Here is a 26,341-nt window from a genome sequence, read left to right as displayed (position 1 = left end):
ATTCTGCTTGTGTTTAAGACTGACCTTGTAATGACCGAAAACAGGCATGGTCATCAATATCCATTTTTTGCTGTACGTTTAACTTCACACCGACTCGGAGAGGTCTTACAGCGACGATTGAATACATCAGAGCAAGGACTGGGAAGTAAGTGACTGAGGCCTAAATATTAAGGTATAGCCTCAGAATTTATCTGATTTGTAAATGAGAAACCACGGACATATTTGCGAAATTACTAACTGGCTTTGTCCGCCTCTGTGGTGTAGTGGTTAGCGTGATTAGCTGCCACCCCCGGAGGCCCGGGTTCGATTCCCGGCTCTGCCACAAAATTTGAAAATTTGAACGGGGTCCACTCAGCCTCGGGAGGTCAACTGAGTAGAGGTGGGTTCGATTCCCACCTCAGCTATCCTCGACGTGGTTTTCCACTTCTCCTCCAGGCGAATACCGGGATGGTACCTAACTCCCTCCTTCCCTCTTCCTTGCCTATCCCTTCCAATCTTCCCATCCCTCCACAAGGCCCCTGTTCAGCATAGCAGGTGAGGCCGCCTGGGCGAGGCACTGGTCATACTCCCCAGTTGTATCCCCGACCAAGAGTCTGAAGCTCCAGGACACTGCCCTTGAGGCGGTAGAGGTGGGATCCCTCGCTAAGTCCGAGGGAAAAACCGAACCTGGAGGGTAAACAGATGATGATGATGATGACTAACTGGCTTTACAGAAGGCAGATCGTGTTCAGGAAAAGCTATTCCACTGAGGCACATATTGTAGGATTCCAGCAAGATATAGCAGATAATTTAGATTCGGGAGGTCAAACGGACTGTATCGCTATCGCCTAGCATCCATGGGAGACAAGTGACAAACAATGAGAGCAATTGAACTAGACAAACGAGTGACTGAATGGGTACCTAATTTTCTAGAAAGTAGAACTCAGAGAATTAGAACAGGTGAAGTATTATCTGATCCTGTGTTATGGGACCTTATGTTTCATTATTCATAACATTTGTGTAAAGAACTCAAATAGGAGAAAAGGTTTTATTTTGCGGACGATGTTATAATGTATAGAGTAATAAAAAAGTTGCGGGATTGTGAGCGAGTACACAAGGACCTCGATAATGTTAGGAGGTGGACACCGGGCGAGTTGGCCGTACGCGTAGAGGCGCGCGGCTGTGAGCTTGCATCCGGGAGATAGTAGGTTCGAATCCCACTATCGGCAGCCCTGAAGATGGTGTAACGTTCCAGACGTTACAGTGTAATTATGTTAATTTTATTATGTGTAATTAATTCAGGAATTTAACGTCATGATATTTATTTTGGTATGTAATTGTATTATAATTCATGTTTAATCATTTGCTCACTATCATTTCATTACTTTGTAACTACGACTTATAAACGAGGGCTGAATATCCTAATATTCACTGAGATTCTTGCGACAGTTGGTTAAAATTAACTTGCAGTAGATTTCAGTTATCTTGCCACATCACCGAGGAGGAAGGGAGGACAAATATAGACACCAAGTTCTGAGAAATGCGAGCACGTGTTCACGCGTCCTAACGTAAGCTACCGTATTTCGACCAGAATTATTCGAACTGATCAACGCCTATATTTTCAAAGGAGCGTCATGTTGCCATGGATACTGAGTGAAAGGACGAATAGAAGAACAGTTGATATCATGGTTTTGGCCCGTCAACTCTAATATCTAGAGTGGGGAGAGAAGTGTCATCTGATTGGACCACGTGTAGCGGCCTGTAATTAGCGCGAGAGAAGGTTATAAGAGGGTGTGTTGGAGCTCCTGGAGGGTCTCTCTACAACGTCTTATTCGCTTCTGCAAGTCTCTCTACAACGTCTTATTCGCTTCTGCAAGTCTCTCTACAACGTCTTATTCGCTTCTGCGAGTCTCTCTACATTATTCTACGATCTTCTACGAGGCTTCTACTTGATTTTCTACTTGATTCTGCGTCTCGATACTTAGAAATTCTGAATGAGGGGTGTATAGCCACTCTCATGAGGAAGTACGTACAGCACGGCTGCAAGACCGGTTTGAACCAGTCTAAGTCAATAGATAGTTTTAATCTAGATAGAAATGAAACTTCAGAGAACATTATCAGTAAAGTTGGAAGGATTCTTAATTGAGTATCCTCTCCATATAACCCAAGGTGGTTCTTCTAACTGTGACATAGGGCTTATCTCCAATCTATGGGATAAAGCATAATAGGGAGTGTTAGTTTTGAAGTCATCTTCCAATTAGTGGTGGGTGCAATTTGCAAGGCAGGAATGGTACTTTGCTGCAGATGAAGAGATCTCAAAGACGACCGATGATGTTCCCGCTACAAGGATGGAAGCTTTCCAAGGACCAGCAGAACAAGACGACATGGTGAGCAAGCGAGTTAAAGATATTGCAAGTTTTCGCGAAGTAGAGTCATTCAATTTTTTATTAAATTCATTTTCTCATTTAAATTCAGTTCTCGTTAAACCGTCGTCATTCATATTAAATATAATAAATAGTATTTTTCTAGTTCACTTTCATTAATCTGCCTTAATTAGCCTTTTGATTTCTAATTCTCCTGCTTAATGATTAGTGTACTATCACCTCACCCCTGTGATAAGAGTCTGTCCAAGCTTGATTATAAATTTTATCTTTAAGTCCTCAACTTAAAGATTGGCGCCCTTTGCTTGCTTGGTTGCATTTCTCGTTTGATGATTGTTCTCCGAGAGGGGAAGTCACATAAATGCCGCTCCAACGTGTGGCGAGAAAATCATTAAGTACGGAGCAGTTAATGACAGTAACGATATCAGAATTCGTATTATGGGCAAAATTTGGATATCCACGTTTCATTAAGAGTGTTTGATTGTGGGAAGGGTCATGGCTGATCAGACGAAAGAGGAGAGGATGTTGCGTAGTGGACGGGCGATAAAAGGCAATAATGTATTGAGTTCAGAGGAAGAGTTGTGTAGTCTAGTAGAGGAAATTGAAGATAGAAGTGTAAGTAGTATGGAGAGTGAAGGCAAGCAGAAAGAAGTCAGTATGGAGTCAGATGATAGTAGGATGGGGGGCGAAGCGGAAGTAAACACTAACAATGAAAGTAATAATAATGATCAGTTAATGGGAATGATGCAGTTAATGTTAAGTAAGATAGAGGACAGTAAAACTGAAATAAAAAATGAATTGGAACAAACTAAATCTGAACTTAAAGAACAGTTAGAGCAAACTAAAGCTGAATTAAGTAGGGAGATGAGGGAAAATAAGGAGGAAGCGAATCGGAGAATGGACGAACACAGTAGGCAGTTACGCGATCTGGTGGTAAAAAATGAACATTTTAATAAGCGATTAGAGGACCAGGAAAGTGAATATGTACGGCAAGGGAAAAAGGTAGAAGAAAAGTTTGCGGAACAGAGAAGTGAATTCCTGGAATTAATGGGGAAGGAAAACAACTCTACTAGGGAGGAAGTAATGAGGCAGGTCACTAGTATTGATAAGAGAGTTGAGACTCAAAGAGGGGAAATACGGGTATTTAAAGACCACGTTCAACAAGAGATTGACACGGTAAAGCTTAGAATAGAAGATGAGACCCGGGCAAGTGAAGAAAGGTTTGCGATAGCTGAAGAGAATAAGATTGAAATTAGGACATTGAAAGAGAAGCAGGTTAATTTGGAGAGAGAAATTGATAGGAGAGACAGAGATGTAGAATGCCGGATGGAGAAAGCAGAAAATAAGTTAAAACAGATGGCAAAGGATAAACAGGTTTTCACGGGAAGGCAATGTCTAGGAAATAGCTACATTAGGGAAATTGAACTACCTAAATTTAATGGGAAACAAACGAACCCGCTAGATTTCCTTAAGATGATAGAGAAACGGTTTGAAAAGCGTCTAGAGGAAGGGTCTATGGACTGGGAAGACGTTATGGAAAATATTGACCATGCTTTTGTAGGAGAAACTCGGTCTTGGTTCATGGTATATAGGCAGACGATGACGAACCTGAAAGAATTCAGAAATAAGTTTAGAGAGAAATTCTGGAATGAAGCGATACAAGCTAGGGAGAGAGAAAGGGTGGTATTTGGGAGGTACAAACAGCATGAGGGAGTTACTATGACCGAGTACTTCCTGGCACATGTCATGATTTGTCAGAACTGAGATGGTATAACCGAAGGGTCTGATGTAGTAAGACTACTTTTGAGACATTTTCCGGACAGGGTGAGAGAAGCGGCCTGTATGCAAAAAGTTGGAACTATTCAGGAGATGGAGAACCTACTAGGCAGTTTTGATGCTTTAGGTAACCTTAGGAGTAGAACGGAGAATATTCAGAACTTTAGTCATCACAACGGAATGAGACATAACGGTAGTACACAGAATCACGAAACTCGCAATCAGTTCAGACCTCAGCAGAACAGCAGGAGAGGAGCATCTGAATATAGGACAGGAAATTCCCAACGGAGGCCAGAGCAATGTACTAATGAGTCCAACGTCAATACACAAAGGGAACCTTTAAACTAACGAGAGGCTGTAATGTTAGGTCAGAATTCCAGCCTAGTAAGGAGGTAGCGAAGTGTCTTGCCATGAATGTGTTACCATATGACCTCGATGTTAGAGACGATTTGTTGTATGAACCCGAGCAGAATAATGGAGATTCAAGTAATAAAGTAGTCAATCCCGTTGTTAAATTGAAAGTTTGGGGGGCGTGGGTTAAAGTTTTGATTGATTCTGGTAGCCAAATATCATGTATTAGTTCTCAGTGGTATGAGTCATTAGTGAAACAGGGTATTCAGTTGGAGGAAATGCCTGTTAAGTCTACTTTCATCATTACGGCTGTTGGAAAGAGGTCTAAGCAAATTTGTAAACAAGTAGCTGTCCCGATCTGTATTAATAATTCTATTAGCGTTCAGATATGTTTGGTAATTCCGCATTTGATATTTGATCTTATCTTGGGATCTGACTGGTTAACGTTAAAATTGGCTCAGTTAAATTACAATGATCTAGTGCTAAATTTGAGGTGGAATAATGAGGATATTAAGGTCAAGTTTGAGGAGGAAATTCAGAGGAAAACGGAAGTTAGTACAGTGTGGAGAATGAAAGAGGTTTCTAAAGTAAATGAAGAGGCTAGTGAGGGCCTGAAGTTGTGCCAGTTGTGGATTCATGAGGATAAAATATGTGGCTTGAAGGAAGCCGTAAGTAGAAATGAGTTGAATGAAGTCCAGAAGGACAAGTTATTTGAAGTGTTATGTGAACACGTGGAGATTTTCTCCGAGAAACCTGGTGTTACCCATCTGTATGAACATTCTTTTTCTGTGCTGGATAAGACTCCATTCAGCGGACCGCGATATCCGATACCACACAAATATGCAAAAGCCGTAAAGGATCAAATTCAAGCTATGTTAGCAGACGATGTGATTGAATTATCAAACAGTCAATATGTTAATCCCTTAATTGTTGTGCCTAAGTCTGATGGATCAATACGTTTGTGTATTGATGGCAGGGAGATGAACCGACGTATTGGTGCTGATCAGTTGAGATCACAAACCATTGAAGAGTTGATACAGAATTTTCAGGGTAAGAGTTGGTTTTCTACGTTAGATCTCAGGAGTAGTTTTTGGCAGATACCTTTAAGATCAGAAGATAGGCCTCTTACTGCTTTCAGCTATAAGCATAGTTTGTACCAATTTAGGCGTGTTCCTTTTGGGACCCGTACGAGTTCGGCAGCTTTAATTCGCGCACTAAGTATTGCCTTGGGAGATGATACTGGAGATTATGCTACTATTTATATCGATGATTTGGTTATAGGATCTAGTACCTTTGAAGAGCACTTGGACCACTTGGAGAGGGTTTTTTCTAAATTAGAGTATGCTGGTTTTACTCTGAAACTTGACAAATGTGTTTTCAGTAGACGAGAGGTGACTTTTTTGGGGCACCGTGTATCGGCAATGGGAGTGACGCCTGAGAGCACAAGAATTGAAAAAATATTGAATACTACGACACCTAGAAATATTAAGGAGCTCAGATCGTATATTGGTGTATGTAATTTTTTCAGACGATTTGTAGTGAAATTTGGTAACTTACTAGAGCCATTTAGAGAACTATTGAAAGCTGGCAGTAAGTGGGAATGGACACAAGATCATGATAGAGCTTTCCTAAAATTAAAAGAAGGATTCAGGCAGGCAGTTGTTTTGAGATACCCCATGCCCGATAGGAAGTATGTGTTGCTGACGGACGCATCTCACTGTGGTATCGCTGGTGCACTATGTCAAGTAGATGATGATGGTAATTTAGGGATTGTGTCTTTAGCTTCCAGAGGTTTAAGTGCTGCTGAAAAGCGTTATACTATAACGGAACTTGAATTCCTAGCTATCGTATACTCCCTCAGTAAATTTAGGATGTATGTTTTAGGTACCGAATTTGAAGTTAGGACGGATCATCATGCTCTTTCTTTTGTATCCAAGTGTAAATTATCATCTAACAGAGTTAGTAGATGGATACTCGCCCTACAAGAGTATGATTTTAAGGTAACTCACATTAAGGGAAAGAATAATGTCCTTGCTGATTTATTGTCACGTGATCCGAAGTTGTGCGAAGAAGGTAGCCTTCTAGAGCCACGTGAGGGCATTATTATATGTACATGTCTGTCTAAGGAAAATGAAACTGCTCTAAATAGACTACGTAACCTATTGGTTGAACAGTCGGTAGACGAAGAATGTCGGGAACCTTTGTCTGTACTTCAGGGAGGAGAGCAGCTCACTGTGTCGCATGGTAGGCACACGTACAAACTGGTTAACGGGTTTCTAGCCAGGAAATGTGGCGAGGATCTCTGGGGGATTTGTGTACCCAAAGCGCTACGTGTGGAATTGATTTGGTTTATCCACAAGGAATTAGGACATTTTGGAGCTAATAAAGTTCTGTATGAGATCCGACAGAATTTTATATGGGACAAGATGGGAAGAGATATAAGAAAAATTATTTCCACTTGCGATCTGTGTCAGCGTAGCAAAGTTCCTAACCGCTATTTAGAAGGACCTCGTCAGGCAGTAATCTCAGAAAGACCTGGTGACTTGGTGTGTACTGATTTATTTGGACCTGTGGTTAAGGGACAGTTCGGCTTCCAATATATTTTAGTCATTATTGATGCCTTCTCGAAATTGGTCAGATTATACGGTATGAGAAAAGCCACTGGAAAATCTTGTAGTCGTATAATCAAAGAGAAGTATATACCTGAATTAGGTACTCCTCTTAGAATATTATCAGACAGTGGACCGCAATTTATTTCGAGAAAATGGAAGTCCATAATTAGAGAGCTAGGTATTACACAGGTTCATTCATCCATTAGATACCCTCAGGGTAATATGTGTGAGCGCGTTATGAAAGAGTTATCTCGCATGTTTAGATGCTTAGTGTTTGATAAGCATACAGCCTGGGTGGCTCATTTATCCCGCATAGAGACATGGATCAATGCAGTTCAACATGAAAGCACGAGATTGACGCCGTCACAAGTTCATTTTGGTTGTAAGCCTCAGAATGAACTAGTGAGAGTGTTAGGTTTGCCTGAGGAACCCCCTCGTAATGCTGAATTTTTCGTCCGACTGGCACGGGAGAACCTGATTAAATCTGGAGATAAACGTAAAAGGCAACAGAAACGTAAGGTACTGGATAACTTTGAGGTAGGTGATATGGTTTTGGTGAGAGTTCCCATGTTGTCAAATAGTGAGGATAAGGTGACAAAGAAATTTTTTCTTTTATATCAAGGCCCGTATAAAGTACATAGAAAACTAGGACCCTGTGCTTACAAGTTAGCGGATGGCGAGAGCGTAATGAATGGTTCATACAACATTAGTAGTTTAAGGAGATACCTGTCGTGTGAGGTGGCTGAACCGGATTGTGAGATATAGGTCAGTAACTCGGGGAAGTTGCTACTTGTTATGTCAGACTACGAGCGGTATGTGTTTACGTCTCAATTGTGGTGGTATTTCCTAGTTGTGTTTGTAAACAAGGGAGATGTTTGTGTGACGGTAGATTTACGCTCGTTCATTAACGATAGATCATCTGTTTTCCGTATGTGAGGCCATGAAATTTTATATATATTTGTTTTCTGAGATGTTACATAAGGCTAATTAAAGCTGACGACGGCAAATAATTAATTTTCCCGCATGTGCATTTCTAACTTGCAATAGTTTTACCGTGAGCTTAAATCACGTGTGTATTTGTGCGAAGTGTATTGCATCCTGCTTCAAGATAAGGTTGAAACATTCGAAAGAGTGATAAAAGTGTAAATTGTTTGTATCATATGTTTTCAATTTTTTAATGTAAAAGATTGGAAGAGAACGTGTTACTGCTATCTAGCAAAGAATGTCGGAGAGATGGGGAGGAAAAGGACAGATAGACACTCGGCAGAGTTTGTAATCTGAATTGTATATATTATGTTATATTCTCTAGAATAATCTTGTTTTTTCTTACAAAAGTGAAAAGTTGCTCATGATGGGCAGAACTTAGCATCTAAACCTCAAGATGAACTGAAATAACAGACAGTCGCAATGGGAAGCAGTCTAAGAGAGATATGGAAGGAGTGAGATATAATTAAGTATATGAAAATAATGTCGCTCGTTATGGGCAGGTAATAGAGGTATTTCAAGTCAATGTGGGAGTAAGTGTGTGAGTTCTCAACTCATGTAATATTTGTTAAGAACTCATGGGGGCGTATGTAACGTTCCAGACGTTACAGTGTAATTATGTTAATTTTATTATGTGTAATTAATTCAGGAATTTAACGTCATGATATTTATTTTGGTATGTAATTGTATTATAATTCATGTTTAATCATTTGCTCACTATCATTTCATTACTTTGTAACTACGACTTATAAACGAGGGCTGAATATCCTAATATTCACTGAGATTCTTGCGACAGTTGGTTAAAATTAACTTGCAGTAGATTTCAGTTATCTTGCCACATCACCGAGGAGGAAGGGAGGACAAATATAGACACCAAGTTCTGAGAAATGCGAGCACGTGTTCACGCGTCCTAACGTAAGCTACCGTATTTCGACCAGAATTATTCGAACTGATCAACGCCTATATTTTCAAAGGAGCGTCATGTTGCCATGGATACTGAGTGAAAGGACGAATAGAAGAACAGTTGATATCATGGTTTTGGCCCGTCAACTCTAATATCTAGAGTGGGGAGAGAAGTATCATCTGATTGGACCACGTGTAGCGGCCTGTAATTAGCGCGAGAGAAGGTTATAAGAGGGTGTGTTGGAGCTCCTGGAGGGTCTCTCTACAACGTCTTATTCGCTTCTGCAAGTCTCTCTACAACGTCTTATTCGCTTCTGCAAGTCTCTCTACAACGTCTTATTCGCTTCTGCGAGTCTCTCTACATTATTCTACGATCTTCTACGAGGCTTCTACTTGATTTTCTACTTGATTCTGCGTCTCGATACTTAGAAATTCTGAATGAGGGGTGTATAGCCACTCTCATGAGGAAGTACGTACAGCACGGCTGCAAGACCGGTTTGAACCAGTCTAAGTCAATAGATAGTTTTAATCTAGATAGAAATGAAACTTCAGAGAACATTATCAGTAAAGTTGGAAGGATTCTTAATTGAGTATCCTCTCCATATAACCCAAGGTGGTTCTTCTAACTGTGACATAGGGCTTATCTCCAATCTATGGGATAAAGCATAATAGGGAGTGTTAGTTTTGAAGTCATCTTCCAATTAGTGGTGGGTGCAATTTGCAAGGCAGGAATGGTACTTTGCTGCAGATGAAGAGATCTCAAAGACGACCGATGATGTTCCCGCTACAAGGATGGAAGCTTTCCAAGGACCAGCAGAACAAGACGACATGGTGAGCAAGCGAGTTAAAGATATTGCAAGTTTTCGCGAAGTAGAGTCATTCAATTTTTTATTAAATTCATTTTCTCATTTAAATTCAGTTCTCGTTAAACCGTCGTCATTCATATTAAATATAATAAATAGTATTTTTCTAGTTCACTTTCATTAATCTGCCTTAATTAGCCTTTTGATTTCTAATTCTCCTGCTTAATGATTAGTGTACTATCACCTCACCCCTGTGATAAGAGTCTGTCCAAGCTTGATTATAAATTTTATCTTTAAGTCCTCAACTTAAAGATTGGCGCCCTTTGCTTGCTTGGTTGCATTTCTCGTTTGATGATTGTTCTCCGAGAGGGGAAGTCACAATGGTTTTCCGTGGTTCCCATTTTCACACCAGGCAAATGATGGGGCTGTACCTTAATTAAGGCCACGGCCGCTTCCTTCCAACTCCTAGGCCTTTCCTATCCCATCGTCGCCATAAGACCTATCTGTGTCGGTGCGACGTAAAGCCCCTAACGAAAAAAAAAAAAAAAAAAAAAAAAAAAGGAGGTAGACAGCAGACAATGATATGAAAGTAAACGGCGTGCGGCGTGAACAGTCAGGTTGTAAGTTTCTCCAAGAGCAAAAGTCCTCTCAGTTTTAATTACTGTGATAACGGGGTAAAAGTACATGATGGAGATCTCTCTATGTACCTAGGTGTTAATATAAGGAAATATCTTCACTGGAGTAATCACATAAATGGGATTGTAAATAAAGGCTACAGATCTCTTCATATGGTTAGGCTATGGATTAACGGTTGTACTGCCGGGGATGGTTGAGGCGCTGGCCTTCTGACCCCAACTTGGCAGGTTCGATCCTGGCTCAGTCCGGTGGTATATGAATTTGTATACCTGATCAATCAATCAATCAATAGTGATGTGCATTTAGGGCAGTCGCCCAGGTGGCAGATTCCCTCTCTATCTGTTGTTTTCCTAGGCTTTTCTTAGATGATCGCAAAGAAATTGGAAAATGGTAAGTTATTCCAATCCCTAACTCCCCTTACTATAAACGAATATTTGCCCCAATTTGTTCTCTTGAATTCCAACTTTATCTTCATATATCGTGATCTTTCCTACTTTTAAAGACTCCACTCAAACGTATATGATGTCATTCCACGCTATTTCTCCACTGACAGCTCGGAACATACCACTTAGTCGAGCAGCTCGTCTCCTTTCTCCTAAGTCTTCCCAGCCCAAACTTTGCAACATTTTTGTAACGCTACTCTTTTGTCGGAAATTACCCAGAACAAATCGAGCTGCTTTTCTTAAGATTTTTTCCAGTTCTTGAGTCAAGTAATCCTGGTGAGGGTCCCATACACTGGAATTATACTCTGGTTGGGGTCTTACCAGAGACTTATACGCCCTCTCCTTATAATCCTTACTACAACCCCTAAATACCCTCATCACCATGAGCAGAGACCTGTACCCTTTATTTACAGTCATATACGTCAGCCTCGTGTCGGTAGGTTTACTGGCACGTAAAATAACTCATCTGGGACAAAATTCCGGCACCTCGGCGTCTCCAAAACCGTCAAATAAGTAGTTAGTGGGGCGAAAAAACAATAACATGATTATTAACGGTTGTACTGAGGATGTAAAGGATATACGATTCTGGCAAGACCACAATAATATTAGAATATTGTTCGAGTGTATGGTTACTCGATCCGAGAATTTGAAAAGAAAAAGCCGAAGAAAAGCAGTACAGTATTTGTTCTGAGTTACTTCCGACAAAAGAAAATATTTCAAACTTTGGGGTGGAAAGACTTGGGTGTATGGAGACGAGCTGCTCGACTAAGCGGTATGTTTGAACTGTCAGTGGAGAAATGGCGTGGAATGACACTAGTAGATGAATAAGCTTGAGTGGTGTTTTTATAAGTAGGAAAGATCCCAACATAAAGATAAAATTGGAACTGAAGAGGAAACATTTTGGAAAATACTAGTTTCTGAAAATTTGCATCACCAAATTAACGATACAAAATGTGTGATGCGATGTTACCTAGTAACCATGCAGGCTCTGATGTGAAGTACTGATGGGTGGCTTTACCGGGCGAGTTGGCCGTGTGGTTAGGAGCGCATTCGGGAGATATTGGGTTTGACCTCCACTGTCGGCAGCCCTGAAGATTGTTTTCCGTGGTTTCCCATTTTCAAACCAGACTGGCTAGGAGGATGAAAACTCAGGACGAGGAAGTCAACACACTAACCCACTTGGCACTTTTAATATCTGCAGATCATCTGAGTGGGCAGCATTCACGTTGGTTTTACCCTCCAGTGAGGTGCCGAAAATCTTGTCCTTTAAAATTTCCGCTTCGTGACAGCAAATCTATTGAGATTGGGGCTCAGAAAGTCAGCGTCCCACACCGTGTGATGAAAAACGATAGTGTGTTTTCATATGTATGCTGATGACTTAGTGACTTTCACTAGCTGCCTCTGTGGATCAGTGGTAGAGTGTCGGCCTCCGGATCCGAAGATAGCGGGTTCAAACCCGGCAGAGGTAGTCGGATTTTTGAAGGGCGGAAAAAAGTCCATTCGACACTCCATGTTGTACGATGTCGGCATGTAAAAGATCTCTGGTGACACATTTGGTGTTTACCCGACAAAATTCATTAAAATCTCAGCCATAGACGCCCAAGAGAGTTTCGGTTTACTCTGTCTGCCGTCTAGTGGGCCTTGAGTAAAACGGGACGTCGAAATTGACGAGCAGACAGCCAGATGGCGTCAAATTGAAATGTCTGCACACGGTAGCTGAGGCCATACGATTATTATTATTATTATTATTAGTGACTTTCACTTCAGTTCCACGAACGCACATTCTTGTATAAAGCAAATGTATTAGATCAATTTCTATTTAATCAAGTGGCACGCAATTTATAAATTCTAATTTCGTACGCCTAATAATGGCCTTAAGTAAGGCCACGGCCGCTTCCTTCACACTCCTATGCCTTTCCCATCCCATCGTCACTATAAGACCTACCTGTGACTGTGTGACGTAAAACAAATTGTGCAAAAAAAAAAAAAAATGATGGATGGCTATGACTTAGAGTCGTATAGAAGGCACATTCATCAAATATGCCTCACCTAATCAGGCAACTGATTATTGCATTCGTAGTAGTTTCATAGGCCTTGAGTCACTTTCCGTCTTTCGATGCATTGGATCATACATTAAGTAGATTCCAAGTGTACGATGCGCATTCGTATCCCTGAAATATCATTATAAAATTTGTCACAAATGGAACATAATAATTGCTTTTGCACATATCAAGTGAAAAATCTGCGGCAAATTAAGAAATACCGTCCTTATTTGAGAAATATGAAAACATACTTAAGGCTTGTAGACAGGACTGGTTTATGTCGTACTCCGCTGCTGGTGCCGTCTTTTGTTACTTTCTTCAGGTCCAGGGTACCACCGTGGAATGGGAGTGCTATGTCTGTGGATTCTCATTATCTTTGTCCATATGACTAGAACGGCCAGTTCAAACAGCAAAATGGAGGTCAACAGAAAAATAGCATGATCCCTGGACCAATAAATCACTAGTCCACAGAATTATTCGTATGTACATTGGCCATACCATTTTGTCGCCTATTAAATATTGCATATCGCGATACAGTTCAGGAAATGATGTCATTGACAACTGAAGCAATGAAACGAAAGCAAAAAACTTCAGTGAACACAGACATCACACACGAAATTGTTGAAAGTGTAAGACAAAAGACATACGTGTGTCACTGTGAGTGTAACACCAAATGTACTTGTAAAGTGGTAAAGTACGTATACATAATATTCTCCAAAAATCAAATATTTCTTAATTTGCCGCAGATTTTTCACTTGATATGTGTAAAAGCAATTATTATATTCCATTTGTGACAAATTTTATAGTGATATTTTAGAGATACGAATGCGCACTATACCCCATTCCAAATTCCATACGGATTTCTCTAGAAAACTATTCATTACATGCAAATAAATGAATCGTTATCAATTTGAGTTTCAGTTATTGTCAGACATATTTATGATAATTTGGTTTTCCGAAAGGAAGATTTGACACCATTTTTTTAAATGTCCAAGGACTACGTGAACAACCAGCCATCTAGGCGACTGTCCTAAGTGCAGATCAGTGGTGACTTATTTATCTTCAGGGTTGCCGACAGCGGGACGCGAGCCTACTACGGTATCTACCGAATCCAAGCTAACAGCTACATACTTCGAACCGTGTAGTCAACTCGCTCGCTCAATAGACAATCACATCCTGGGTAGTGGCTTGTGCAGCATTGCTGAAAAATGTAGGTGAGGGCTGTCTCGGAGCTATGGCCGCAGGTCCTTTGGGCGTAGGATACTTTGAAATAAGTCACTGCGTAGAGTTCAGTTCAGAGATTCTTTTTCAGCTGTGCAAATGTTGTGAAATAACATTGTGTACACGCATGCACAGAAATGGTATCCCGACACAAACAGTCAGTACTGTCAGTCTTCAGTACGGAGTAGGAGGGGGAGGGAGTGAACGTGTAGTGCCACTACAGTACTGAAAAGGAGGGGAAGGGAGTGAAGGGGTATTGCTGAAGGCACTGTGTGTGTATTGTTATACATCCACCACTGTGCCCATTTCAATCACAACAGTCTTGCAGCGGGCTGTCTACCTGCAGCAATGCGCTTAAGGCAGGAGTTGGGAGGATACCATGCTATGTTCATATCGGAACACAACTCGTTGGCTGAATGGTCAGCGTACTGGCCTCCGGTTCAGAGGGTCCCGGGTTCGATTCCCGGCCGGCTCGGGGATTTTAACCTTCATTGGTTAATTCCAATGGCCCGGGGGCTGGGTGTTTGTTCTGTCCCCAACATCCCTGCAACTCTCACACCACACATAACACTATCCTCTATCACAATAACACGCAGTTACCTACACATGGCAGATGCCGCCCATCGGAGGGTCTGCCTTGCAAGGGCTGCACGCGACTGGAAATAGCCACACGAAATTAAAATCGGAACACAATTTCTGTGCATACGTGTACAATATCCATCGACTCAATTACATCTTTTTGAGTGTCTTCGAGCGAATCTATCTTCATAGATGAGAAGGGTATAGTAGATATACCTTGTTGCAGTTGTGCCGCATGGCCGCGTTGGATTTCTGAGGTCTGTAGGCTTTCTTACACTCAGTCTTGTACATTTTGGGCCTGTTTGATTTTCTTTGACTCGTTGTCTCTTCTCCTTTTTGTTTGCAGTAGGCTAGGACCTTCTATTAAGATATTGGGACATTTAGAAACTTTTCACATAATTCTCAACGTTCGAGATTTTTCTCACCGATATTATTATAGGTCTCACGTATAAAAAACAATTGACACCTTTAAATACACACTATTGCGTAGCAGTTCCGAGATGTACGTGCCAAGCTCCAATTGCACCACAAAATACTGGATGGACACACCACTCACAGTTTCGCTATTTGACCTTGAAATCTGTTGTGGAGATTCTTTGGATCATTATCTTTTCCATTATTTTTTTTGCTAGTTTTTATAGTTTTGGCCGAGAGGATTCGTCGTGCTGACCATATGACACCTCGTAATCTGCAGGCCTTCGGGCTGAGCAGCGGTCGCTTGGCAGGCCAAGGGCTGTAGTGCCATGGGGTTTGGTTTGGTTTTATAGTTTTGAAATTTTTGAAGGAAGCCTTGTGTACCCTTCTCTGGTACACCCGTTTTTTTTTACTGAATGACCAAGTTCTGGAGCTAAATGATAGACGTATTCTACATTAAAGAGATCATGGCTCCAAGGTACCTGGGTGGATCTAGATTTTTGCTGTTGAAACTTTGGGCTCAACATCCCTGAGATGAGTTTCTGCAGGATCTACGGGGTCATCCCTGACTAGACATAGCAGTATATTGATTTGTACGTTAAATATTATATATCGAATGTAACTCTCTAATTTCGTAACAACAAAGTTTCAAATTACAGTTCGTAGTGATTTCACGCTACCGTCTTAACAGTACCCTAACACGCTACTGCTTGAAACTGGTTACCACTCTAACACTGGTGGCGATGGTACCATCTCTTGCAAAATACGTAGAATAAGGGCTTGGAACTACGTTTCTACCATATGGTATCTAGCCGCGCACCAGGGTACCGAGTAGAATCCCTTGGAGCTAAAGGAAGAAAAGTAGAAAATGATGTAAGAAAATTGGAAATGCTTTAAAAATGACTATTTCTTCGAGGACTTTCATTCTGTACACTTTAAAATGAGCATTTGCTCGATAAAATCTGTTCATCTTTCTCACAACTTTATTTCCGGAAATGGCGTATCAAATTGTAAGCGCTGGTGTGAAAATGGGAAAACACGGAAAATCATCGTCGGCAGCCCTGAAGATGGTTTTCCGTGGTTTACAATTTTTACACCAGGCAAATGCTGGGGATGTACCTTAATTAAGGTCAAGGCCGCTACCTTCGCAATCCTAGCCCTTTCCGATCCACCCGTCACCGAAAACTTCGAAGTGTTAGTGCGATGTTAAGCAAGTAGCAGAAAACAAAATCAGAAACAAACATAAACGACGTGCAATTCGTATAAATGGCAGATTTCGGGAGGACGCACTGGAGGCCAGTTATCCCTACAAATGTAATAAAAGAAATGTAGTTTACATCCTGTTGAAATAGAGCGTGATATATTAGAAGTATGTTAATAAAATATTGTAAGAGATATGAGAATGAGACAACAGTCCTTTAAAAGAAATGGTTCGTGGCGCTCCGTAACAAATAGCTCTGCAGTATCCATTAAGGGACAGACGGAGCAAGACCTTCTAAAATATCTTCCTTGGATACCAGAACAACGTACATTCAACCAGACACCAATAAGGAAACTCACGAGGACTCGTAAGGAGTTTTTGTCTAGAAGCTCCAAGTACGATTCCCGACTCGTACAAGAGTTAAAATCCTGAATTGTGGATTGGACTCGGGGTTATTAAGTCTCAAGAGGTCAACTAAGCAGTTGTCTGATAGGAGGATGAAAGCCCAGAATGAGGAAGTCATCACACTAACCCACTTGGCACTTTTAATATCTGCAGAAGTTGAGTGGGCAGCGTTCGCGTTGGTTTTACACTCCAGTGAGGTGCCGAAAATCTTGTCCTTTAAAGTTTCCGCTTCATGACAATAAGTCTATTGAGATTGAATCTGCAGACTTGGGCTCAGAAAGTCAGCGTTTTACTATATGACCCACTCGGTGTGATTAAAAACGATAGTGTGGTTTCATATGTATGCTGATGACTTAGTGACTTTCTTTCACTTCGGTTCCACTAACGCACAATCTTGTATAAAACAAATGTATTAGGACAATTTCTATTTAATCAAGTGGCACGTAATTTATAACTAATTAAATACGCCTAACGAAGGAACCATCAGACTTAGCCCATGGTCATTGCAGTAAGGGGAAAAAAGGCTAACTTTTGTAAGGTAAACCAAAACCAAACCAAACCCCTTGGCTCAAGAGCCCCGAAGGGCAATGGCCTACCTAGCGACCGCTGCTCAGCCCAAAGGCCTGTAGATTACGAGGTGTCGTGTGGTCGACACGACGAATCCTCTCGGCCGATATCTTGGTTTTTTGACCGGGTTTGTAAGGTAAACAGCATGGTAATAGGCGTTTATGTCACTTTTCTGTTATTAACGATATTAAAAACTTACAAGAAGGACGTAGGTGTCAGACCCATGCACTCACTGCAAGCAAAAAAGCAAATGACAAGCTCTAAATCTGTACCCTTCCCCCTCATTTAATACCTCCATACAAATTTGCGCTCCATTAAAGACTATTCAGCCGGGCTGAGTAGCTCCGACTGTAGAACGCTGTCCTTCTGAGCCCGACTTGGCAGGTTCGATTCTCGCTCTCTCCGGTGGTATTTGAAGGTGCTCAAATATATCAGCCTCGTGTCAGTAGATTTACTGGCACGTTAAAGAGCTTCTGCGAGAAAATTCGGCACCTGGGGGCTCTGAAAACGGTAAAAGCAGTCAATGAGACGTAAAAAGAATATTATAAATAGACTATTCACCTTCAGTAATACAGTATATGGTTTATCAATCTATTTATCTCTAATAATTATTTCCTTAATAATGAGGAATACGATCTCCATGGTGACTGCTTTGCACCTTTTTCCATTGTTTCCGGTTTCTGAGCCAGATGCAAAGCCTTCACGAGGGATGTCCCAGTTGCTTGTTTTGTGGTGTTCGATCTGTGTATAGGAGAACGTCCACGCTCTCTCTTGCCAGGGACATCTCCTGTGATGATGGGCAGAGTCCCTGGATACCTATTAAGCATTTAATGGGTTAGAATGCAAACTAATTTTGGTTAGGAGGAAGTGTAGCCTAGCCCGTTATTCCGTAATGTGGCGAGAGTAGTTTAACATCTAGGGCTTCTAATAGGCCGGTGCCCTAATCTTTATGCAAGTCTCACAGGAGAACTGTTGCCCGCCCTAGAGTACAGAAAGTCGTTCGGGATCTCTGGTGACGAGTTTGAAGGCCACTGGCAGTGCTGTTATAACTTGAGCACGTCAAAACGGGGAGTGATAATCCACGTCATACTGAGAACGTGTGTGTAGAGTTTCGTGACTTCAGCTGCAACGATGCCGAAGCGGATTGACCCTTACTGGGAGGGCTACATAATTGCTCTATCCGAAGCTAAATTCTGCAATCCAAGGAATGTGCAAGAAGCGTGATTTCTTGATGTCACAGAACGAGATCAGTGCTGTATTGAATAACAAAAGGAAAAGGCCGACTGGGATTAATTCTAGAGGGGAAAATCAGACAAGTCCACGACCAGCCATCAGCCATACACTAGAAGTGGTGAGGAAAGTGAAGGCCCTTGTCTCAAGTGGAACCCTGCCCCCCGCCCCCCACCAGAGGACTATCGCACGTAAGTTGAGTATGTCTATTTCAACAGTTAACACCATAATCAAGAAGGACATGCAATTAGGAAAGCGGCATAAGCGCCGAGTTCACAAGCTGTTGCCTCGTCAAATTTCGGAACGTCGCACTAACGCAAGGAAGCTGAATGAGGACTATCTGGCAGGGGACAGATGGAAAAATGTGGTGACATTAGACGAAGCATATGTGTACCTTAGTGACTGTAACACACCCCGCTTGATTTACTACCGCCCTAGAGATGAAAAAAAAAATCAAAATCAAAATTCAAACATTGTTTAAAGAATGCCAGGAAAGTTCTCCAAGTTTTTTTTTTTTTTTCATGATCATCGCTAGATACTGCTACAATGGCAAGTTAACCATTCGCCGTGTCTATAATAATGTGAAAGAGGTTTTAACACCCATTTACAACACAGTTATCCCAGCACCGTATGGAAGGGCGAAAAATCAGATATGGGTAAATCAATCTGCCACCCCGGTAACTGCCCTAATTGCAGGTCAGTAGTGATTGATTGGATTGATTGATTGATTGATTGATTGATTGATTGATTGACTGACTGACTGACTGACTGACTGACTGACTGACTGACTGACTGACTGATTGATTGAAGATAAAGCATCCAGCCACACCTCTCGTTCGGCTCGTCTGTTCTTAGAAAGAATGGAGGTGGAAACTGGAATCCGTGCAATTCCTTTTACTGACATTCCGGTCAAGGCATCCTATGGGTCACCCATGGACGTCTGCGCATGTGGACTCCTAAAAAGGGTCTTAGGAAATAGACGTCCACGGGCTATCAATGACCTCTGGAAAGACTGTCAGGAGAAGTGGGATAAGATAGGTATGCTAGCTCTCGGAAAATGTCTGCTGCAATGGAAATTACGTTGTCGGGCTATAGCTAGAAATGCTGGCTTTCCAATTGAGTATGATCGTTGGTGGATAAATGGTTTTTCATAAGCTAATTACACTTCAAACATCGTACTCAGAGATCTCGAACGACCTTTTGGATACTTATTACTCGCTTCTGTAAGTTTGTATTCTAAGCTATACATGTCTAAACATCCGAGCTCTAATGATGACATTCTCTATGCTCTCAATATGTTATATTAAATTCAATTCAAACATACTCTCACTGACTCACTCTCTCTGAGGAAGCTGTTGTTGTGACTGACCTGAGTCATAGAAGCTACTGCTGTAGTCAGGACACGGGATGCCAGTCCGACAGGGCTGCAAGTGGGCTGGCTTAATTGTTGCGTCGCACAGCAGGCTGGGGGCGTCTCTAGCGTCGCGGCATGACACACTACGCGTCTGCACGCCCTCGCCACAGGATACAGAACACTGGCAACACATATTTTCATCCAGATAACAAAGAGTATTGCAATTTTTGTAGAGACAAAGAAGCGTGGGACATTCAATTACAATGTAAAGGATGTGCATGGAAACTTTGCTGTTGATAAGCATGCCATACTGAAAAAGGAACAACAATAGTGTTGCAACAATCACAAATAGTAGTCAAATATGGAAATAAAATAACAAATGAATAATATTACACAATAGAGATTAGAAATGAGTTATTACTTTGATTTTATAAATCTGAAAATAGCAAGATCTTGGAAAACACTACCGATGTATGAATTTGTTTTCTTCTTATACGACAACCAGTCTATATCGATTTGTATATCACCAATTCCGGGGAATAACAAGATAAGTAAAAAAAATAATGTTCTCAGGGGAAGCATTTATTTGTTTTTAAACAATATGAAATCACCGATTCACCAAATGTCGTCAAACCATTCTCCGTTATACGAAACATTTTTAAATAATGGTTTTGGTTGGATTTTGTTTAATTCAAAAGAGTTAATGAAGTATCTGGTTTGGATCGTGAATGAAACAAGATTTACAAGGTAATAATGTCCACGTCCATAATAACCACTACTAATACTGGCGTATGGCTTCCGGAGAGACCTGGTGCGGGCCTTTTTCTCGTAGACGGCCTATTAAGCGACCTGCATGTCTTTGAAGATTAGGGCCCAACCTAGGATGATTTCTAATGCTGAATACGACACACACACCCAGCCCCCGAGACATTGAAATTAACTAATTAAGGTTAACATTTCCGACCTGGCCGGGAATTGAACCCGGGACCCTCTGAACCGAAGGCCAGTACGCCGAGCATTTAGCCAACGAGTCGGACATAATAACCACAGAAAAACTCAACTTATCTGTTTCTTACCGGGAACTGTTTTGTATTTTTGAATACTCTGGAAGTAAAATTAGGCATATTTCTTCGATTTTATGACGAAATGACTTACGGTATCTTGTTAGTGTCAAAGGATGTAGAGCGTTGACCTTAATAGGTTACTACAAAAATTTAAAATCTGAAAAAAGTGACGTATCTGTCCCCCCTCCCCCCGGAATGAGTGATATATAATCGTCTTTTTTTCGCACTTTTTGAATAATTATCTGATACTTTGCTTTTGTACTGGACAAGACAAATAATAGCCGTTGCCGTGTTCAGTTTAATGTTTGCCTGTTACACCACACGGGAAAACGGATAGAAGAATTTACTTGAAACTTAGTATAAGCTTAGGAAAAGAGCGAAGGAACCTTAGCTAAGTTGATGAAAGTAAGTCAACAGGACGGGGGACGGGGGCTAAATCATACAGCTTAATGCAGGGCCTCTCAAACGCACAAAATCTCACGCGTGCAAATCGAGGCCCAAGAGCTCCGTGCACTGTGGGTCGGTCCCGTTTACCTCGGCTCGGACCAACGCTTCGTCTCTGGGCTACTCGGCTAAGCTCGGCTCAACTCGGCTCGGATTTGGAGCGCTATGGAGCAAGTGAGGAAGAGGGAGACAGGGGGAGCGAGCGAGACAGGTGTGGGGAGAGATACAGCACTATTGTTCCAAATCGAGGAGTGGGGGTCTGCACTCTGGTCAACCAAGCGAAGTCATCTTTTGCACCCTGCACAGTGCATGCACCAGGAGCATGCACCCTGAAAGGCCCTGGCCTTAATGTATCTTCTTTATGGTTGGTTTTCAGAAAAATTGCTCATAACGAAACTGATTTTGAATATCATTTTCAATTTCAATTGTTCTAAATTTCTAAATATGACAAATACCAGTGGCGGTCATCTGAACGTTTAAGAGCAGATAACTAACTCTACGGAGAGTTGCTTTGGATTCATCCCGGCAATGTTTTAAATACTTTGTACATCTCTCTGTACTTTTTGAATTTTAACTTGATGTATTTTGACTTTATACCAGAAAGATAGAGATCAAATGTGAAAGAAGATGAAATTGCAGAGCGCCAGAGAGAGAGAGGAGTCAGGAAATGACTACGTAATGATAAGTCGTGGACAGGAGGAGACTCTCCACCTACGTACCTTAGAATCTCCGCAACAAAATGAGGACGTAATCATTTACATCCGTCAACGATGGGTAAAAGAGCTAGTACACAGATAAACGCGCGAGAGTTTTTCCATACCAGCACATTCCTACACGAATTATTTGATACGAACCAAGTGCATGAAGTTAATTTTATGTCTTCTCGCTTCGCAACAGACCTAACAACCTATAATGCATTGAGAATTTTCACAATGCTATTTTCGAAAGCTGAGAAAGGTCAACCTTACGGTCAAGTTCCGAACTCTTGTGGATGTTGCCGAAGTGGATGACTACATAGGCAGCTCAAGTACATGACTTACAGACTAGATGTTTTAATTTGTATACTTGTCGTTTAATACAGCAATAAAGAATTAAATATAGAACACATTACACATTATTCGTATTTCAACCATGATCGCTGATACCCTGAGGGGAACGTCAACGTAAAGTATATGAGGAAATGCACAGACCTTCTCTCAATGGATCCTCTTAGCCAGAACTCTCAGGGTGCATGCACCGGTGCACTGCGCGGCGCAAGGTGCAAAACACGACTTCGCTTGGTTGACCAGAGTGAAGAGCCTCCACTCCTTGATTTTGAGCAATAGCGTTCTCTCTCTTTCTCTCTTTCCCTACGCCTGTCTCGCTCGCTCGGCCTGTCTCCTGCTTCATCACTTGATCCGCAGAGCTCGTCTATCCGAACCGAGTTGAGCCGAGCTTAGAGCTTAGCCGAGTTGCTCCGAAAGAAAACGCTGGTCCGAGCCGAGCCGAGCCGAGTCGGACCGATGCACGGTGCACAGAACAACTGCGCCTCGTTTAGCACACGAGAGATTTTGGGCGTTTGAGAGGCCCTGCTCTGAGCGAATATATAAATGTTGGCCATTCCCGTCGTTTAGAGCCTTTCCTTTTTAGCTGATACCTTCATTCGCGAAGAATTAGACCTCTTCTCTTTCTCACCGAGCGAGTTGGCATTGTTAATGGAGTTTGCAGTTTATGTCCCGCTTAGGCCACTAAGCCAATTGTTAGATGCAGAGATGCCAGGTGTTTGTCCTACAGCAGTTCTTTTATATGCCGGCAAATCTACCGACTCGAGGCTTGTGTATTTCAGCACATTTAAGTAACATCGGATTAGCGGGGATCGATCTCGCCAACTTGTGCTCAGAAAGCCAGTGCTTTACCATGTAAGCCACTCGGCACGGCTCGTAAGTCTGTAAACTTCCGTTCGGGAGACTGAGCATTCGAGCCTCACCGTTTCCTACTGTGAAGATGGTTTATCATGGTTTCCCATTTTCACTAGACAAATGCCGTGGTTCAGTGGCCACTGCCTTCTCAATCCTGTCCTCACCTTCCCTAGCGATAAAACCTTAAGTCGTTAGTGCGATAGTAACAACGTGCTAAAGAAAAGATTTCCTCTTTCACTTGTGATTAATGTTAAAAGGAGATTATAATCTCGATGTTTCACCCCCACCACTCCATATAAATTTCCCTGTGGCTGGAGGTGATAAAATGCACCTATCTTTAGAGGTGACTAAAACGAGTAACTGGCCAGGTGTTCTCAATTTGGCAGCGTGATTTGGTGACTACGTGGTCTTACCTGAGTCCGATATTGCTCACACTTACTAATGTTAGGCCCCTCACTCCCATATTTACTATCTGAATTCTCTTGGTCAACTCTTGTTCCCACCCGACCCCGATGGTATTAAACTTGCGAGACCTTGGAGTCCATCATGGCCTTTCTCTTTCTTCCATCTTCATTTTTCGAAGAGTTGGACTAGCGTTAACCCGTTGAGTGCCATAGTAAACGCCAGTGACTATTTTCGGATTTGTTGCTAGGCCAAGACGGACACGGGTGTTCACTTGCAGAAGGCAAAAATAAAGTTTCGGCTCACAGAGCAAAATAATTAAAAACAAAATAATTGGCGCCCAACGTATTAAGATACTAAATTTGCCTTCGATGTACTTCCCCTTAAAACAATAATCACACTTGCCCTCTTATAATAACAATCATCTGTACCATTGTCCAGCTACTTGGCTGAATGGTCACCGTAATCGCCTTCGGTTCAAAGAGCCCCGGGTTCGATTCCTGGCCAAGTCGGAGGTTTTTATATTAAATGGTTTTCCCCTGGCTCAGGGGCTGGGTATTTGTACTGTCCCCAATATCCCTGAAACTCACACACCACACCCAACACTCTTCTCCATTACAAAAACGCACAATTCCCATACACGGCAAATGCCGCCCACCCTCGTTGGAGGGTCTGCCTTACAAGGGCTGCACCAGATTATGAATAGCCACACGAAATTATGAAAGTTGAAAACATTTTTTTAGCAGACTAGGTTGGTGTCCCCGTCCTACGAAAAACGTAAAATTAAGCAATTTCCTCAATTGTGCCGAATGTTGAAGGGATAGAGGGTCCGGAAATCTTTCAAACTGTGAGTCTTGGATAGCTCTATCAAAGTAAAACAAACAAACAAACAAACAAACAAACAAACAAACAAACAAACAAACAAACAAACAAACAAACAAACAAACAAACAAACAAAACAAAACCAAAAACAAAACAAAAACAAAACAAAACAAAACAAAACAAACAAACTAACTAACTTCAAAAATCGCTTCCGGCCTAAATGCAGTTCCTGGAAAACAGCTTAAAATCGTCTGTTTCTTTACTCCTTTTATTTCTGATTCAAGTCCTAGCCAAATTAACTTATTTACATAACTCTTTCTGTAATGTGTTCCTTGGTCCATTACCCTCAGTCGTTTATGTCCACACTAACTGTAGTTATAAGGGCTTAAGTGAAACTCTGCATTGACTCACAATAGCGCTCGTAGTGGTAGAAAAAGGCAAACTGCTAATCTAATCGACCGGATAACGATAATTAAGAAAAGGACTGTAATTTTTAGGAAAATAATATATTCCTATACTTTATTTACCTAGCCAACGGCCGTAGCCGTGTTGGAACACCGGATCCCGTGAGATCTCCGAAGTTAAGCAACATTGGGCGTGGTCAGGAGTTGGATGGGTTGCCACGCGCTGTTGGTGGGGGTAAGAGAATGGAGGAGCGGAGAGGAACTGGCCACCCTACCGCACGTAAACTCCGGCTCAGGAATCCCTCTGCGGAGGTTCGGACCTGCCTTCGGACAGAATAACCCTTACCTTATTTACCTAAAATTCGTAGCTTATATCCCAACAATGAGTTGCTTTCTTGAAGGGCTACAACTGTGGATTTTTTCTACCTGTACCATTGAGTTCGACTGGGTAAGGTACAGTATGTCCCCCTACTGACGTAGTAGGAATGTTTGGAGGATAAAGAGCGAATCAATTCAGTATGATCAACAGTGTGCCTCTACCGATCTCGATAAAGGAAGTCTTTCCCCATTTTCAACTGGCTGGGCGTAAAGAGGAACATAGTTTTGAAATTTGCAACCTTGCTACCGCAGTTAATAATCGTGGATCAAACATAGTACCGGCACTGTACTACAACACTATTTCAACAACTACTATTACTACAAATTACTAGATGCTGTTAGCTGACCAGGGTGAAGACGGGACTGGTGATTTGTTGTCCATCAAGTTTTACTGCCACACATGTCACGGTGTTACTGTAATGGCAAGACAAGCCTCTCTGCTGTTAGTGTATTTATAGAAAATGTATTTCTCGCTGAGCTGAGTGGAAGAAGACCACTACACAGAATAATTCTGGTGTAATCCAATTTGCCGCTATTCGCTCCTTATAAAAGTGAGGTTTTTTATTGCCTCTTGCTTGCTTGTGTTATCTCTTTCCTCTGTTCGTGGCCGTTGAAATGAGAGGGTGGGGGGCATCAAGAAGGCTTTAAGAAAACTTTCAAGAAGATGGCGATATAGGAGGAGCAAAACACGACCAATAAAACAGAGAGAACGTCTTTGTTATAAGGAAACAAATTTTAATGTAAAATGAGATACATAACACAAATAACATGTAGTGTATGGCGAAAGACGCATCTTGTTTATCCAATACGGTATTGACATGGGCTTGCTCAAGAGAGACAACAGAGACGAAGACTACCGTTACAGCCGTCCGTGATCTAGTACCAGTCGCTTGAGTTCAAGTAAACTGTTTCCAAAATTACTATGAATAAATTAACGTTTGTTCTAGGATGGCTAATTTTTTGTAATAATAATAATAATAATAATAATAATAATAATAATAATAATAATAATGTCCCCCTCTGTGGTGTGGTGGTTAGTGTGATTAGC

The 26,341-nt window shown here is 41.6% G+C and overlaps 1 protein-coding gene across 1 annotated transcript in view; it reads right to left on the bottom strand.

Moving 5' to 3' along the window:
* The window catches only part of nolo (no long nerve cord), a 556,440-nt gene that overhangs the window by 319,650 nt on the left and 210,449 nt on the right, over positions 1-26,341 (bottom strand). Inside the window, exon 8 of the mRNA XM_068227411.1 lies at positions 19,897-20,062. Coding sequence (XP_068083512.1) covers positions 19,897-20,062 — 166 coding nt within the window. The remainder of the gene's footprint in view (positions 1-19,896; positions 20,063-26,341) is intronic.

This window comes from Anabrus simplex, chromosome 4 (genome assembly GCF_040414725.1).
Source record: "Anabrus simplex isolate iqAnaSimp1 chromosome 4, ASM4041472v1, whole genome shotgun sequence".
In the NCBI taxonomy this organism is placed as follows: domain Eukaryota; kingdom Metazoa; phylum Arthropoda; class Insecta; order Orthoptera; family Tettigoniidae; genus Anabrus; species Anabrus simplex.
Note: the sequence above shows the minus strand (reverse complement) of the source record. Positions and strands in the feature narration are given on the sequence as shown.